This window comes from Leptosomus discolor, chromosome 19 (genome assembly GCF_034619465.1).
Source record: "Leptosomus discolor isolate bLepDis1 chromosome 19, bLepDis1.hap2, whole genome shotgun sequence".
In the NCBI taxonomy this organism is placed as follows: domain Eukaryota; kingdom Metazoa; phylum Chordata; class Aves; order Leptosomiformes; family Leptosomidae; genus Leptosomus; species Leptosomus discolor.
Genome location: NC_141409.1, coordinates 12,534,729 through 12,551,277, shown reverse-complemented (window position 1 = coordinate 12,551,277; position 16,549 = coordinate 12,534,729). Strand labels below are relative to the sequence as shown.

Genomic DNA, 16,549 nt, shown 5'->3' with positions numbered 1-16,549 from the left:
CCACTCGCTTCACACAGGTTTGAACACCCACCTGCATGAGGCGCTCCAGCTGATAGAACTTGCAGTGCAAATCTTCAAAGTTTTGTTTGAAAAGTTCCCTGAGTCCATAATCAAACATGATTTTGACCAGAACACTAAAAGCTTGCTCCTCGGGCATCTGTGAGAGAGGAAAGTGTATTTACCACAGAGCATTTCAATCTTTCATATCAGTTCCATTTGCTCTTGCCTTCCTTCTCCTCCCTCTTACAGAAAGACTAAATCGTCACCACTTTTGAATCTGGCCCTATCCAGTTCAAAAGTAACCAAGAATATTAACACACAAAATGAGGTCTAGTGTTGCAAATGGCATTTCATTCTTGTTCTGTGGAATAAACCACCTCTCAATCACTCGACTGAAATCAGATCTTTCAGATATCAAGACCAAAGCAGTTTCTTGGTGGTTTTGTTCCAAATCATGTCAGAATCAGAATCTTACAGATTTTGAACAGCCTGACCCTTTGTCACCTATGTAACTAAGACAAAAGCAGTATTACTAGAGGAGGTGAAACAGGATCTTTCCCTTATTCTTAACGATATATTTACCTTTTTAAATGACATTATCACATTCGATGTTTATTTATTAGATGGCATGAATAAGAGACCAGTAACTGCTAACAGAAGTTCTACATCACAACTCTGCACTGGTTTGGGAAAATTCAGTATCCCTTTCCTGCCAAAAACTGAAGAAACGCTCATCAAAGCTCATCAGTGTTTAGACATTTTTCCCTGATACCAGAATTCAGTTTTCATATTTCCATAGTAAAGTCTGTCTTCAAGTCAATCACTTGTTCCTGTAAAAGGCAGAACATCCATCTCAAATATTCTCTTATTAATCTGCAGATGGAGTCTGTTAAAACTGAAAACTTTGCTGAGATATTCCAAACTGGTAGTGAAGGACTTGCAGAAACTTAATTTCCTTTTCTGCAACATTTCTTTTTAATATTTTTTTTTTTCCCCAGCAGCCACACTCCAAAGGCTGACTTCAAAGAGAATCAAATAAAAAGAAACTTACTTGAAATTTAGCCTTTTTAAATGCATACATTATTCCCAGAAGCAACAGCTATTATTAAAGAAAGAACTCTAGAATAACACATGGTTCATTCTTGACAGTGAGTCTCTCTAATGCAATAGATATTAAAAAAAAAATGGACAAATGACAATGAAAAAGCCAAAGGAAAGCATATATATTTCAGTAAAAGTGTTCGGTTCTATAAGAAAGTATCACCCTTCTTGATCTGATTCAGTGTAGCAATAAAGAATTAATTGTCCCTGAAGTAAATACTTCAGATTACAGTTACAAAGAACTAAAAGCTCATTATGAATCATTTTGATTTTGTTTCAGAAGAATGGAGTTTACAATCTCTTCTATAGCCTCCACTGACTTTACAACATTATGGAAAATCCTCCGCTGAAGACCAGACTTCCTCTTCCACTGGAAACCCCAGAGAGGCATTCACTCATACTTAGTTCTCGATGGTAGCAACGATCACTAAAGAGCAGCTGGGGAAAAGAAATCTCCAAGCACTACTGGGCTTAGGAACTCTGTTCAGTTTCAACTACCCATGCTTGCAATGGAAACACTGATAAAAAACAGATGTTACTTCAAAAAAGCACACTGTAGAAATAATTTGTGCAGCTTTCTAATCCTCTCCTATTTCCCAAGTGTGAATCTAAAACTTTTGCTGCTGATATACCATAAATCTCTCCAGCTTCTGAACACACAAGCAATTAAAGGATATTACTCTGATGAGATCACTTCTAACAACCACAATTAAGTTCAAAAAAGCGTAACTTGGTATCTTTTAAAAATATTAAAAGCAGCAGCACAGAGGCCCACAATACAGTAGCCCACGTAGGCAGCACGTTGTTCAAAGCACTGAGACCTAATCAACTGACATCCCATCAGTGTCATCAATACACTTCTGTGTATACAAGACATATGGCAATTACCATCCATATTACTGACTGAAATGTCTCTAGAAAACTTAAATCCGACCTTGAAACCCTTTAACAGAAACATTTACAGTGTTGTCTTGTACACAAATTCCATGCCTACTAGTGAGCACGAGTACAAGCCTGCAGAGGTTTGAATGGAAGGGGTCCTGAAACAGAAACACAGGGAAATGAACGCTGACTGTAGACAAAAGGCACTACGAATACCACAGTAACTTTCAAACAGCGTACTCTTCTGTCTAAAATCACATTATTATTGACCAACACATAAGCGGGTATGCGGCCTGCAACCCTACTAGTTCAGGAGTCACCAACGTTTGTTCGAAGCAAGTAGAGCAATATTTATGCTTAAGCTCAAAACAAATGGGGAAAACCCCCCACACTTACATGTAGAAGCAGCACAGCAGCAAGAAACGACTGGCCTTGACAGTAGCCAATCTCTTCATCATAGACAGAGTAGGCCTAAAAAAAGAATCAAGACTTTACAGTGTATCGGTAATACAAGCTACCAAAACCAGCTGAGCAGAATTTAAAGAATACCTTGCATATTTTGTACAGGGAGTCCTGGCCATCTCCCCCAGTATCTTTAAAATAATCATGAGCAGGGAACGTTCGATTGATGTCTCGGGTGATGGCACTGTCTTGCGGAGACTCCTATTAGAAAAAAATAAAAATGTAAATTAAAACACCTCAAAAGAAAATAAATTACAATATGCTAGGACTGAGAGCTCGAAGATTGGCATTGTGTTTTGTGCACTGCTCTAAATTTAACAAAACACAGTCTACTCAACCAGAACAGGCTGCCTGCAGGCTGGCAGCTCCAGATCACAATCTTGATAGATTTGGTTACCTAAGCACATCTGGGAACAGTCAGTGAGTGGCAGAAAAAGCACAGACACCGAAGTGTTCCAGGACATTGCAATGCAGATAGCAGCCTTCCCTCGGAGACTTCTGAATGCAAATACTGCCCAGTTGTGTTTCTTTTATCTCTCAGCTGCGGAGACTGGAAGCAGCTCTGTGCTGCTGTCCAAAAGTTCTGTCCCTCAGGTTCAGTCAGAGAAACCACTCTTCATCCTCTCCATGGGATTAGACAATAGAAAAGCACAAAACTGAGCACGAGCCCAAGAAGGACCGGACCGTACAGTTAAACGTTACACGACGCAGGGCCGGATGCCCGTATGGGCTCGGCATTTCAGCGTGAGGAAGGTGGAACTTTGCTCTCTACATTGCTCTGATGCAATCAGTTTCAGATGCCTTGCCGTTTGAAAAGCTGAACAATAACAAACAGCATACGGTTAAGAAAACCAGTAAACGTGAGCCATGGAGCGCAACAGCCAATTGGAAGAATCGCCAAGGAAGTCTGAACTAAGGACGAGTCCTACACAAAAGGCAGTGAAAACTCCCGGTAGAGACGAAAGGAATTTGACAAAGCATAATAATTAAATAAAGTAAACACTGAAAGGGAATCTCAAGATCTTCTCCTCCCAACTTTTAACTGAGTGATTTAAAACTATCTCCATTAAATTAGTTGGCAATACTGGCCTCAAATGGCCCACCCCGCTAGGAATTGTTAGTATTGCTGAGGGTGGCTTAGAAGGAATCCTAGTCCTACCTTGGAGAATTCTCCAGAAAAGAAGTTTCCAGAATATGGAAGGAAGAGGTTTGTGTCAGGCACATCACAAGAAACCATAAGCATTTACGAGCAATGTCCAGCTTAACGTAATTTGCCTCTACAACAGATTCACGTCCTGAATGGGGAAAATAAGCAGGTGCCATTCCCTCACTAAGACCTTCCTGGGTCTCTGTCCGTATCAGACATGTGACTGAGATCAGAACGACCCATCTCACTCAGTTCAGTTTGAAATGAATTCTAGCGTAGTCACTTAAGACAGAGCTCATAGCACTGCAAGGAGAAGTATCCTTTGAAAATAGAAAAAACTACCCCTCCTCATTAGTAAATGAAGTAATTTGCTTATTTAGGAAGCCAATGGAAACAGCTCATACACATCATACGTCCTCCTTTAATACAGAAAACAACAACAACAAAATATATATTTTAAAACCACACACCAGTGACCCAAATGAAAAAATTACTAACTGGGTTCACAGAAAACAGCTGTCAACGGATTTGACGCAGTTCCCGAAACTTTCACTTTCCAAGGAACACTTGGGCAAATCAGAAGATTAATCAGCTTCTTCCATGTGGATGGAAAAGGTTGCTGAAAGAGTCTGTCAAGTCCCCATCATCAGGTGTTCAAGACTCAACTCAACAGGGCTGTGAGCAACCTGATCTGGTAAGACCTGAGCAGAGGGTCCTGGATCCTAGATGGCCTCCGCAAATCCCTTCCAACCGAAGTTATTCTAGGATTAGCATACAACAGAGATCACTCGCTCAAGCTGTCTTTAAAACACTTCATTTAACCAGCATGCAATAGGCATTTTAGTGTGTCTTTTGAACCCGAAATTGTGCTCACCATACTGAATTAAAAAAAAAAACTGAATTGACCTCTACAATTTCAGAACTATTTCTACAACTTCATGCCATATTTCATGATTTTGGATTAATCAGATTTCAAATTTTCTATGGATGTGTTTCACCATAACGTCTTGTACCTTTTGAGTCAGTCACGACCCAGCTGTTACGTAGCTGATTACTATAACCATTGCTATTGCAGAGATTGCCAAAATAAAACAGAAACAAAAGCCCTCTGTTTGTCTGTAGTTATTTGTTTTCGCCTACGATGGGTCCTTCTTCCTACTATTGAAAAGATGACTTTCCTGGGCAGCTAATGAGAGCAAGAGCTCCTTGTTAGTGGGAATCACCTGAAAAGACGCCACAATAATCATTAACCAACCATTGCTAAGAAAAGGGTCGAGGGTTCCCTGTTAGGTGGCTTCCCTGGCAATGACTGACCACACAAAAAAGCCAGTTGTCTTCACCTGTGGGATTACCAGTAACACTGCCCCGGCTAACACTGCAAACATACAATTGCTCTGTGGAAGCAAAACAGAAGAGGTTGGTTGGTTGGTTTGTTTTTAAAAAAGTTCTACTATATCCAAATAACCCATGTTTCTGTTAGACAAACAGAAAAAAAGGTTAGAAGTCAAATAGATAGTAAAAAAGTACAGGATGTAACCAGTGTGAAGATCATTAAATACAGCTTTTAGTTGATCTTTTTCTTCATAAAATGATTTTGCAAACAACAAGAACAAAATTACCACAGTGTGCTTGATTTTCTCTTCTGATTTTAATCCAAGGTTAATGCTCCTGTCTGTGGCTTAATACAGACATTTCATTAGGAAAGCATTACACTGCTATTAGAATCAAGTTACTGGATTGTTTTGGAATTTATCACAAAAGTACTGCTCAGCATTTCAATTTGATAATAATTAACATGCCAAAGAGGTCTGTCTCATTATAAGGAAATCAGAAACAAACAAAACCCAATGCTAAATAAATTTCATATAAATACCAGCCTTTTAAGTCAACAAATTACGGTAACAGCTGGCAACAGTTAGCTTCAGCTAGTTCTGCAAGTAGAGAAAGGCAACGCTCAGAAACAATTCTGAAAACTTTGAAGCCCGTGAATACAGTCTTAGTGATAACTTTCGGTTTCCTCCAAGTCTGCAAGACTGAATTACAGCGAGTTCCTCTGCTCTGCGGGAGCACGGGTGCTGCTCCCTGCTAACAGCAACCTGTGGTCCCAAACAAGCGGGTTTCCCGAGCGTTAACCTGTGTCCTGCTGCAATGGTAAAATAATCTTAAATCCACTCGCCTTTTAATCCACTGATTTAATAGCAGAGACCAGAGCATCTGGCTGGAAACTCTTAGGATAGGCTTCTCAAACAAACCACTCATTATGGCTAAACAGAACTAATTAGTGGTCTCTCTCTGGCTTTGCGTGACTTGTTCAGCACTTGACTCCTGTGTTTCAGTACAATTCTTCAAGTAATCTGTAACGCTAGTTCCTGCAGCTGAAACACAGCTTGGGGAGAGAAAAATTAACGGAAATGATAAGGTTTAAAAAATGTTTTTCAAACCATGGCTTTGAAATCTCCCCATTAGTACAAACTGCTGCAATCCAAGCATTGTGTAACCTTTTCTTTACTCCTATTTTTATACCTTGCTGTGAGAATTGGCTCAATGGGCAATTTCTCATGCTTTCAGAGGACTGGGAACTGAAGGAAACCCTTCTGAACCCACACCCTTCACAAACTGGGACTGAAAAATAGAAAGCTAAGAATGACAGGAAGAAAAAGAAAGTAATAAAGAAAACAGAATGGAAAACAGCCATGAGAACTGAGGCAAGTGTAGTGAAGATTAAAATTCTCACAACAGTTCACTGCTCCAAAGGAAAGCAGGAAAATGTAGATGCTCAGACTAAGAACATACCCTTCCTCCCCCACTTTTACACACTTTAAAATATTAGGGGAGCTATATACCGAAACCTTCCTCTCTAGTTGATTTAAAAAGAAACTACGTGAGTAATTATGGAAACCAGGACACAGTCCAGCAGATAAAAGCTCATCTATTGTATTAGCCCGTATATAAAAGCATATTGGTTCCCACCCCCCAAACTGTGATATTTTCCTCGTATTTTCATGACCTTCCAGGGACCATCCCAGGATCTGCAGACCATATCACGCAGTTACAACCTCAATCAATGTCTTCAGACTGAGACTGTGTTACTTCAAAAGCTTTTTCTGTAGCTTAAGCCACAATTAAACACATGGAAGAGCTGGAGTTCCTAGCACCTCTTCATGGGGCTGACATACTTGCAGTTTTCAGCAGCTCAGGTTTATTCCTCCTAATGCCCTACATAAACCCAAGAGGATGAAGAAGCAGCAGCAAAGAATTACTGAAGGGACAAGGTCTGTGATGGAAAAAAACCTGAAATAAGAAATCTGCAGAGAAGCAGAGGATGTGGCCTGCTGGAAGTGGCTTGCCACCCAAAGATCAACTCCTGTTGCACCTGGCTACTGGAGAAATCCAACGGGGGCATGAACCACGAAGCCTTTACCTAGGTTGACTTCAAAAACAACGCAAAAAAGGAAAAATGGGGAGGTCCAAACTTTAGATGCCTCCCTGCCCCAGAATGATTCAAAATATGGAAGTTTGCTCATGGGGGTGAGTTACCTGACACATCCACCACAACAACCAAGCTCTACTTGGCTCTCACCCTTGCCACAATGGGATCGATTTTCACATCGCAAATATTTCTTAGGAAGGTCCCACAAGCCATTCAGGCGAGCACCAAGCCAGCTGACAGCTTTCAAAAAAAGAAAAAGCCAAAACTCTCTGCAACTTTCATGGGCAGCCACCAGGGTAAAATTCTACGATGGGGATAAGTTACTTTGCGCAGATCTACACATCCAAACGTATGAGAAGGTCTTTCAATAGCTATTTTCAATGTCAGTAGGATACCATGTCACCAGGTCTATTCTGCAGGTTGATGGCATTCCCAGTATTACTTTTAATAAGCAGTATTTAATAAGCAGTATTCACACTCTTTTTTTACACAGAGTGCATTTGCTGCGTTTGTCTTCGACCAACCCACTGTGAGAAGGTTTCAGCAAGAAGAATTACACCTGTTACCGAGACCTTAAGGAAATAGCACAAAACCCACTTCCAAAGCAACGTACTTGTTGACTTCTCACAAGAAATGCTGCCTGCAGAATGCAAGTGTTACCTGGACTTAGCACGTACTGAGAACGCTCACAAATAAACAGTATTTGTGGAAAAAACCTGAATAATTTAGTCAAATTCGGAACGGTAAGACAGCTGCAATTTGATACAATAGTGCATTGATACAGCATACTTTCAGTCCAAATAAGGCAATATAGTGCAATTCTAAAAATAAAAGTGAATCCCTTGTGATATCCAGCCCTTTTGCTGTGTTCGTTTCCTTTTAGGGCTCAAGTTTCCCACAGGAAAATTATAGAGAGGAGTTTGCCTACAGCGCCCTACATCATGTATGGATAAAGCACAAACACAAAACGCACGCTGGAAGGTTTTCCTGCTCTCAGCAGTACGTACAAACCAGACTATCTAGAGCAATCAAGATAAGAGGAAAAACCCCCACCCACTCCCAGAGGAACACACCTTTATCAGCACAGTTAGATAAAAGTCACCCGAGACAAGACGTGAAAACATGTGACGTATCATTTATTTCTTAAATGTATTTATGATCCATTCAGACCTTTCAAATAAAGTGTACAAGTGCATTTCAGAATAAAAAACTACACTCTTCACACAGCTCTGTAGAACACTACATTTCATCAAGGAACTCGAAGCAAAAACTTCCTATTAAACCACCCATGCATCCTTTGGCTACAATAATATCACTGATCAACAAGTACTGCTATTCAATTCTGAGTTTCCCTTTAAAGAGAAGGAGTATCCTAAAATATGCTACCCCTTCCAGAGACCTCTCTTTAAAGAGAGAATATTAAATAAATTAGCTAGGCTTTTAGGCAAAACAGTAAGGCTACTTAGTACTGTTGATGCATGATCCATATATTTGGAGAACAGGCAATCCTAGGCTATGTGAAATGCGTCAACAGCCCTTGAAATTTTAGTAGTATCAAGATTACATCAATCCAGAACAAATGGCAGACAAAAATGTAACCAGTGGAACAATCACTAAAAAATGTGCAGTTTCTCTTAGGATGGGAAGTGCTGATAACAGATTCAGAAAAAAGTGTTTATAAAATTCGCTAAGAACCACACTGACATTCTTAAAATTACATATTGTACAAAGCCCTAAACTGTGCGACCATACAATTACTGCCGTGTTACATTCCTAGTTTTAAAACACATACATACTCACATATATATGTAAAATACATATATACATATATATATATGTATTTTAAAACAATCACTTTAACCCGGCAGCAATTGCACGGTCACACAGTACACATATATATATGTATGTACATCTACAGCAAAAAGGAAACAAGCCAAGAGATGTATGACACAGCTGGGGTACAGATCATCTCAAAGGGAATAATACATTTCTTTGAGTTTTAATAGCTCATAGCAAAATTACCTCTTGGAAATAATTATGCAAAGGTCTAGAATCAGATATTTACATGCTTCCGATCTATCTACTTCCATGTAATATCTAAAAATATGCAAGTATTATTTTAAATCAGTAGCTTTTGTCATTTTTGGCTCAACTGTATTTTTTCTTATTAGTCTTAGTTGAAAAATCAGCTACAGAAATGTCTATTAAAATGATGGGTAGAAGTACCCCTCTTCCCCTGTATTTTAACAACAATTCTGAGTTGGCACAAAACACGTAATTCCGGAGCCACAACAGAAACTCTTCCTCAGCTGCCTTGCGTATCAGCACATCCATCTTTACCACCTCCCCCTTCCCTCACAGGGTACAAAACCGAGCAAACCCAGGCAGAGGTGAGGAAAATCGAGGAGCCCAGACAGACACCCTGCTACTCCCCCACTGTGTCAGAATTAAATACAGCATTACAGAGTCTTAAGGGTCGGACTGGCTCCAATTAGCCCGTTTGCTTTTCTAATCTGCTTTGGTGGATTTTTTTCTGTAGTTCTTCATAGCAGGGGTTTCACACTCACATCTCTTTCACCTTTTTTAATACAAAACAATTTCCAGCATTAAAAGGTGCACAAAGTTCTTACAAACACACACATACGCATTCTTACCTGTGATTTTGTCTATTCTCCGCCTTTTCACTGACACTCAGGAAAAAACTACCAGTTGTAACACTACTTGTGTAAGGAGCTGGACTGTCTCCCACACAAAACTCCTCCTAACGACCCTCTGACAAATGCCAAATCTCCACAGAACACACTGAAACAATCTCACCAGCGGCTTCTCTGTCCCAGTGACTGTGAAGGCGCGAGGAGACAGGTAGGACACGAGGAAAAGCGAGCATCCTTTAAAGTAAGATTGCTCCACTGTATTTCGTTCAGCAAAGCAACCCAAATGCGCATGCACGCAGAGCCTCCCATGCTTGCATCTTAATTGTAAACAGCATGTGGAAAAAAAACAATTAAAAAAGGTACTAATACAATTTTGAAATCCCTGAAGAAAAGACATACCCACGAGTATTAAGAACAGTAAAAAAGCTCATCATTAGCAACTGCAAACTCGTTTCCATCCTGTTGCATTCATTAGAGGAATACAAAATTGAATCTAGTGTTTACATGCTAGAATTACAACAGAAACTAGATTTCAAAGGTTACATATGGAGAGAAATTGATCAGCATAGGAACTTGCAAAACACTGTGCTGTACAGCATTTCCAAAGACCAGTCTGTGAAGACAATATATGCGATTGCAAATCCCTTCAGACAGTTCAAAAGCGTGGCTGGAGGTAATGCTGCTTCCTGTTATCTGAAAGGATTAACTGCACCATTATTTTTGGTAGGTTTTAATGACAGCAATTTAACCTCAAGATATATAACCTCAATACCTAACCCCTCAAAAACCGAGGTGATCAGAAACATACAGGTACCTTACAGCCCTCAGGGTTTTATTTCTTTTTACACTAAACATCAATTCCTTTGACAGCATCTACAGAAAGTGTTTTAAAAAATGTTTTTATGAAATACTTTTAATACGCAGCAATGCTAATATTTAAAAATACTTCACAGTGTGGTACTAATGTAACTTCATAAAACGAGCAACTTGAGTTAGCTAAAGCTCAAAGCCTTACATTATATTAAAATAGTCCAAAGATTTCACACACACACACACAAAATCACTAGCACTATAAATATACCTAAGCCACTTTAGTGCAAAGTCTGTTTTTGCTTCCCCTGACAAATCCCTCTATATTCCTGCCAGCATATTAAAATGTCATCCTTTACTAATCTAATTATTGATTTTCAAGGATTCATTTACAGTTGAAATCCCAGAAGAACTTTTTTCAATTTACCATAAAAGTAATGACTTGGTTTATTAAGCATTTGATTGCTTGTATCACATGATCTTCCTAACATTTAAGAATGACTTGCATATGCACAGCAAGATTTGAGTTCATCTTTACAAGGAGTTACTTGAATTTACTTAACTTTTCAATTAAAGGATCTCCAGTAATGACCAGAGAGAAGCCAAAGCTTTGAATTACAAAATTGCTATCCTCATCTTACAAATTGATAAGAAGAAAGCAGTCGGAACAGAAAGTTCGGGCTCTCTTCCCCCTCCCCAGCCACCCAAGGGCACCCGCATGCTGCGTGTCTCAGGCGCCGCCTCACGCGAAGGAGCTGCCCTGGCCCAGCGCTGCTCCGCACCGGCAGCCACCGCTGACCGCGCAACGTGTCTGCCTACTGAACTCAGACTAAATTCAACCTAATGTCATGTGCATCCGCTCGGCATTTCTAAAATCTTCTTAGCAAATAAAGCTACTGGTGATCCGCAGGTAACAGTCCCACAGCGACCTGGCCTCCTGGGCTCTCCCCGGGGCAGAGCCGGCACCTCCTTCGATCAGGTCAGTGACTGTGACACTCCCCCCCCGCCCCGCAAAGTCTTCAGGACAAAACAAAGATGACTTCAACAACTTCTGTTTCTCAGTTTAAATAACCACAAATTCACTACCTAGAGAATCGGTTCTGACTGGACAGATACCAGAGGCTGCAAGCGAACAACCTGGATCAGGACGCAGGAAGGCGACTTGCGTTAACGTTTTCACTCACTGCTGAAGCTCAAGAGATGCAAACGCGATACGGGTGAAATCTGCGAACACTTCCATTTGCTACCACCACTGAACGCACGTAGAGCCGACACAGACTGCGGCGTGTTTTACACTCTGCCACGGGAATAAAAACTGAAAGGTGGCAGATGTCAATACTGAGTGGAGAACCATCGGCAAAGCTGCCTGCACAGGCAAAACATTTCACCCGTCTCAAAAGCGTTGTGTCAGAAAAAACCACGCTGAAAAGCCGATTGAACAAACTATACCACATCAAATTATTTCCCTATTGCTAGAACACCTCAGACGGTCAACCACGACACAGACTGGTATTATCCCATTTTACCTGAACTGAAACGGAGGGGCTGGATCACCAGTCCGGGTCTGAATGGAATCCGTTTGCTACGGGCGTGGGAGCCCCAAGGCTCAGACGAGCTGCCTTTGAATTGCAGCAAAGCAAAAGCAAGAAGGTTAAGCTCCATCTTTTAAAAAAAATGTATTGTAAAGAACATGATGCAAATTAAACACTCCATTGTTCTGACAGAACTGCAATTCACATCCTACCATCAGTGCAGGCGCAGCTGTCCGGTGGGTTTCCTTTGTTGTTTCAACTGGCCACAACTTTCAGTTTCTTTCTCTAAATACAACTGCATCTAGTCTTACACATACTGAATTTTAATTTTGAAGATCTATCCTCTTCCAAAAACATTTTACATACATGATTTTAGTATTAAATTCTCTGCCTTTGCTTATCTGCAGCAAATGTCTTTCAAAGTGGTACCTCTGCAATGCACAGGCAAGAAGGAAAATAACTGAGAAGCTTTAAGACATCAGCCTCTAGAAGTGAGGAGAACACAACACTTCTCTTCTAGTGCAAAACAGTTGTTGTCACGACGGGGGATTCTCCCATCATCCTGAAGGAGGGGCTGTTTACTTTGATGGAGACAGTCTGTAAAACCTGATGGCCCAGAGGTCTCAGCAGCTGCAGCTTATCCCAAGGTCTAACCTGACCTCAGCCTAATGTATTTCAAGCACACACGACTACGAAGTCTTAGGGCTCCCCAAGTGACTAACAGATCTAATGTATTGACCTGAGACCACAGCCACACACAAACAACAGCGCTCACAGTACAACGAATATGGAAGACAAACAGCCCTATGTTAACCGTGCTCCCTAGAGCTCCGAATTTCAGCAACAGGAACGGAAAGAGAAGAGCAGAAAAGGGACTGAAAGGAAAAGGTCGGCTGAGACAGCAGGGAAGCAGAGCTTCACCACAACAAATGGACTTGGCACGGGCATTTCTCTGCCCCCGTTATGCCCCAGCCTCTGCCCCCGGGAAGCCTCAACAGAACAACCCCAGCACTGGCAAAGTGTCCAGTCCTTTAAGTTGCATATGGGAAGACAGCTGCTCTTCCCCCGTCTAAGTGTAAGAACCACGGAGGCCTTTACATCCCCTGGATCTCAGCAGAACATCAGTTGCAACCACGTGCTTTGCCAACCTCAGATAGTGTTGGTAGTGAGGTAAAATCCAAGTTTATCTTGAACGACACCATGGAAAGGATGCGTAGTCATCTTCTGCAAAGTCACAGAAGGGAAGAAGAAGGTTTCTAAACTAAACAACAAAATAAGGGCCAGGTCTGGCAAATGTGTTAGCAGGTGCTTCAAGTACCCAGAACCAAAAGTGTGTTAAAACAATGAAAAAAGCCCTCCAAAACCTCCGCCTCCTCTTATTAAATTAGAATTACCTACAGTAGATGAATCATGTAATTGGAAAAAAATTTAAATGGGCCTTTTGTTTGTAATGTCTAAAGGTAGACTCCTATGCTCCAATATTAGCTCCTAAGAACTCGGGTTTTTTAAAGCACCAACCTGAATTAGGAGTAGAAGTTCTCTCAACTTCAAACCCTGATGTGGAGTAAGATCAAACTGAAGTGTTCCAGACTTCCTGGCTCATGAAGGTTCAGTACATCCGTTATCATCACGGAGGCTCGTAATAATATGGAAAAATCTGCTTATTAAACTTGCATACTGAATGTTTCCATCTCGCATCACATACAGGCCTTGGAAGTGTCTTTTTCAGAACAGACCAACTGCTGCAAGGAAGGATTTCTTACAGGTAAAACTTTACGTGAGTGGGAAAGGAAGAAGGCCATAGAGACACAGCGTGAGACTGAAATCTGGAAACTCTCATTTGAGTCTGCTGTAATAAAGACTCTTGGCACAACCTCACGCTACTCTTGCGATTCTCTGTGCCTTGGTACTTTGTACCACTTTCTTCTTGTCAAAGATTTGTGACAAACATTCAAGATTGCCCCTTGGCACGCTGACACTAAGCCATGTCAGAATTCCAACTAGAGAAACAAATTTCTGAGTGATAAGAAGCTTAAAAGTAAGTACAAAACCCCTAACACCAAATAAAGACTATAGAAATTAGTAACGTTTAATTAAAAAAATCTAATAGTAGATAACAGCAAAACTTTTGTTTCACACAAAAGATATCTGTTGAGTGAAAAATACTGTCACTTGACTGGAGATTATAAAAAAATACTATTTCACAGATTTTCTCCTAGTCTATTTGCAAAATGACAATATAATCACAACCTAAACTTCCAGTAAACTTTTTTTAAAAAAACCCAGAGTTCTAGATGAAGCAAATTATCACCTTCTGACAAGTTGTGCGTATAGAAATCCTTCCCATGGTACTAAAAAACGCCACTGAATTGCATCCTGTAAAGTGAACCTTCTAGCAGCTTAATTTGAAAGTGAGGCAGATAACCCTAATAATAAAAATAAAGGTGGAACCTCACAATTAGTTCATTTAATCATACCACAACACAATTTTTATGAAAATGTAATTTGATTCCTGTATTCTCCTCCGTGTGGCGTTTATCTGTGCAATGCTCGTGATACCAATTTCTAAAGCACCAGGCACACTTGGATACAAATATAGCCGAGAAAGGATTAGTTCCCTATTTACAATGAGGAAAGTGATCCAACTGGAAACTTTGCTGCCTAAATTCATAGCACAGACTGTGATGAGAAGGACTACTGTGCCTCATGTTAACTATACGGCAAAAGGATGTTAAATGGACTGCTGAGCAAACAAGGTAATATATTTCAAAATTACTTCTTCCACAGTTGGCACAGTGAACAAGATTCACCCCAATGCAATTTCACTGAAGACAATAGACTCAAATGTTATGAATATTTAAAACATCTAACCACATACAAACCTAGATCAACATTAAATTAACTTAGAGAAAAAAAAGGTAATTTAAATTAAAAAAAACCCTCAACAATAAATTAACACAGACAAAAATAGAAATATTTGACACTAAAACTAAGCTACTGAGGCAACGTTTAAAAGTGTCTGTAAAAGCACAGGATGAAACTTGAATGCACCAATTGGCTGCAACTCCTCTCTGTCCTCATCTCTTGAAGGCTTCCAGATTCTGATTTTCACCTCTCATGGAAATCATCGGAGCTGATGAAGACTTTGAGATGAGTAAGGCAACTTACCAAAAGCCTGGCTGTTAGGAATGTTATAACTGAACCTCAGCTGCAAAGCAACAACAGCTGCAAGCATGCATCTGCATCTGTAACAACCACTACACTTTAAGTACAATTCCAGGCTTAGAGCTGAAGTAGCAACTGCTTCATCTCAAGTTAAACCTCTACACCATCATTTAGACCCCTTCCCACTTTTAAAAATTTCCTGTATTCTCAGAACTAGCATACAATGCTCCTGTTTAAACCCTCTATTTATGTCATGAAAAAAATAGCAATAATCTTTCCTCTCCAGCTTCCACTTAAACCTCAAACTGCCATTTTTAGGGTTTTAGGCCCTAGCAGATTCTTTTCTTCTATTAAATTAAATCAAGTGCTATTTCCATGATAGATTGCATCGCTTCAAAGACTTGGAAATGTTAGATAAGGTGAAGAGTCAGAGAAAAGCTATTGGGAGTTTACCTGAGAGGCTGTTCCAAAAATACCACACATGCACGCTTTGATATTAGCGACTAAAGCCCTTAAATTGTTCCCCAAAGCCCATCTTTGCCATAATACCTACAAAATTCTTGAGAACAATTAGCCAGCTGATGTGCTGTAAGCTTCTTATACCATTTATAAACGACTTGCTACACCCTCACACTCCACTCCCCCCACGGCTGTCTGTCTCTAACCAAACTTCAGACTGCAAGAGCTCTGCAGAACAAATCACCTCTACCGCGCCTGTGCAAGGATCGCAGCGTAAGCCCTGGCTCTAGACACTCAGTACAAAAGGTAATAAGAAATGTCATCGCGACGGCAACAGGGTTTAGATCACCTTCGTTCTTACAATTTCAGATGAACTAAGTTTATCTTGAGAGGTTCAGACTGTGGAAGAAACGCATTGAAGCAGACCAAGATAGGACTGAAACGCGCTTTGTAACAGGGCTCTCAACCCAAAACCAGGCAGCCACAGCAGAGGATTCTTCCCCATCCTCCCCAGGAGCAGGTACACGCACACACCCCTATGAGGAACTGATGTCTATCAGCAATGAGGGCGGACAAGTACAAGCCATGCCAGGAGTGCCCCATCCTGCTGCGCGCCCTTTTCTCCACTGTTTCCTCCGGGGCAGCATCACAAGACTTGACTGGAGTAAATGTGGACGGGCAGCAAGCAGGAGGGTCTGTGGCAATCGCTGCGCGTGACAGGGCAGAGACACAACACAAGCTGTTCTGCTCCAGGGCTGGGGCTCACAGCAGACCAGGGAGGAGGGTATGGGTGTGCTTGCGGGAGGGACAGGGGAGAGCACTCAAGAGAGGATGATCTTGATCTCTAACAACAGTACACCCAAAACCATTTAACAAAAGCAGTCCTCCCTCTGGCCAAGAGAATTAC

The 16,549-nt window shown here is 40.8% G+C and overlaps 1 protein-coding gene across 1 annotated transcript in view; it reads right to left on the bottom strand.

Moving 5' to 3' along the window:
* Positions 1–16,549, bottom strand: part of RABGAP1 (RAB GTPase activating protein 1) — a 66,663-nt gene that overhangs the window by 15,806 nt on the left and 34,308 nt on the right. Inside the window, exons 13-15 of the mRNA XM_086475802.1 lie at positions 2,533–2,646; positions 2,380–2,454; positions 32–157 (exon numbers count right to left, since the gene is read on the bottom strand). Of these exons, the coding sequence (XP_086331928.1) occupies positions 32–157; positions 2,380–2,454; positions 2,533–2,646 (315 nt within the window). The remainder of the gene's footprint in view (positions 1–31; positions 158–2,379; positions 2,455–2,532; positions 2,647–16,549) is intronic.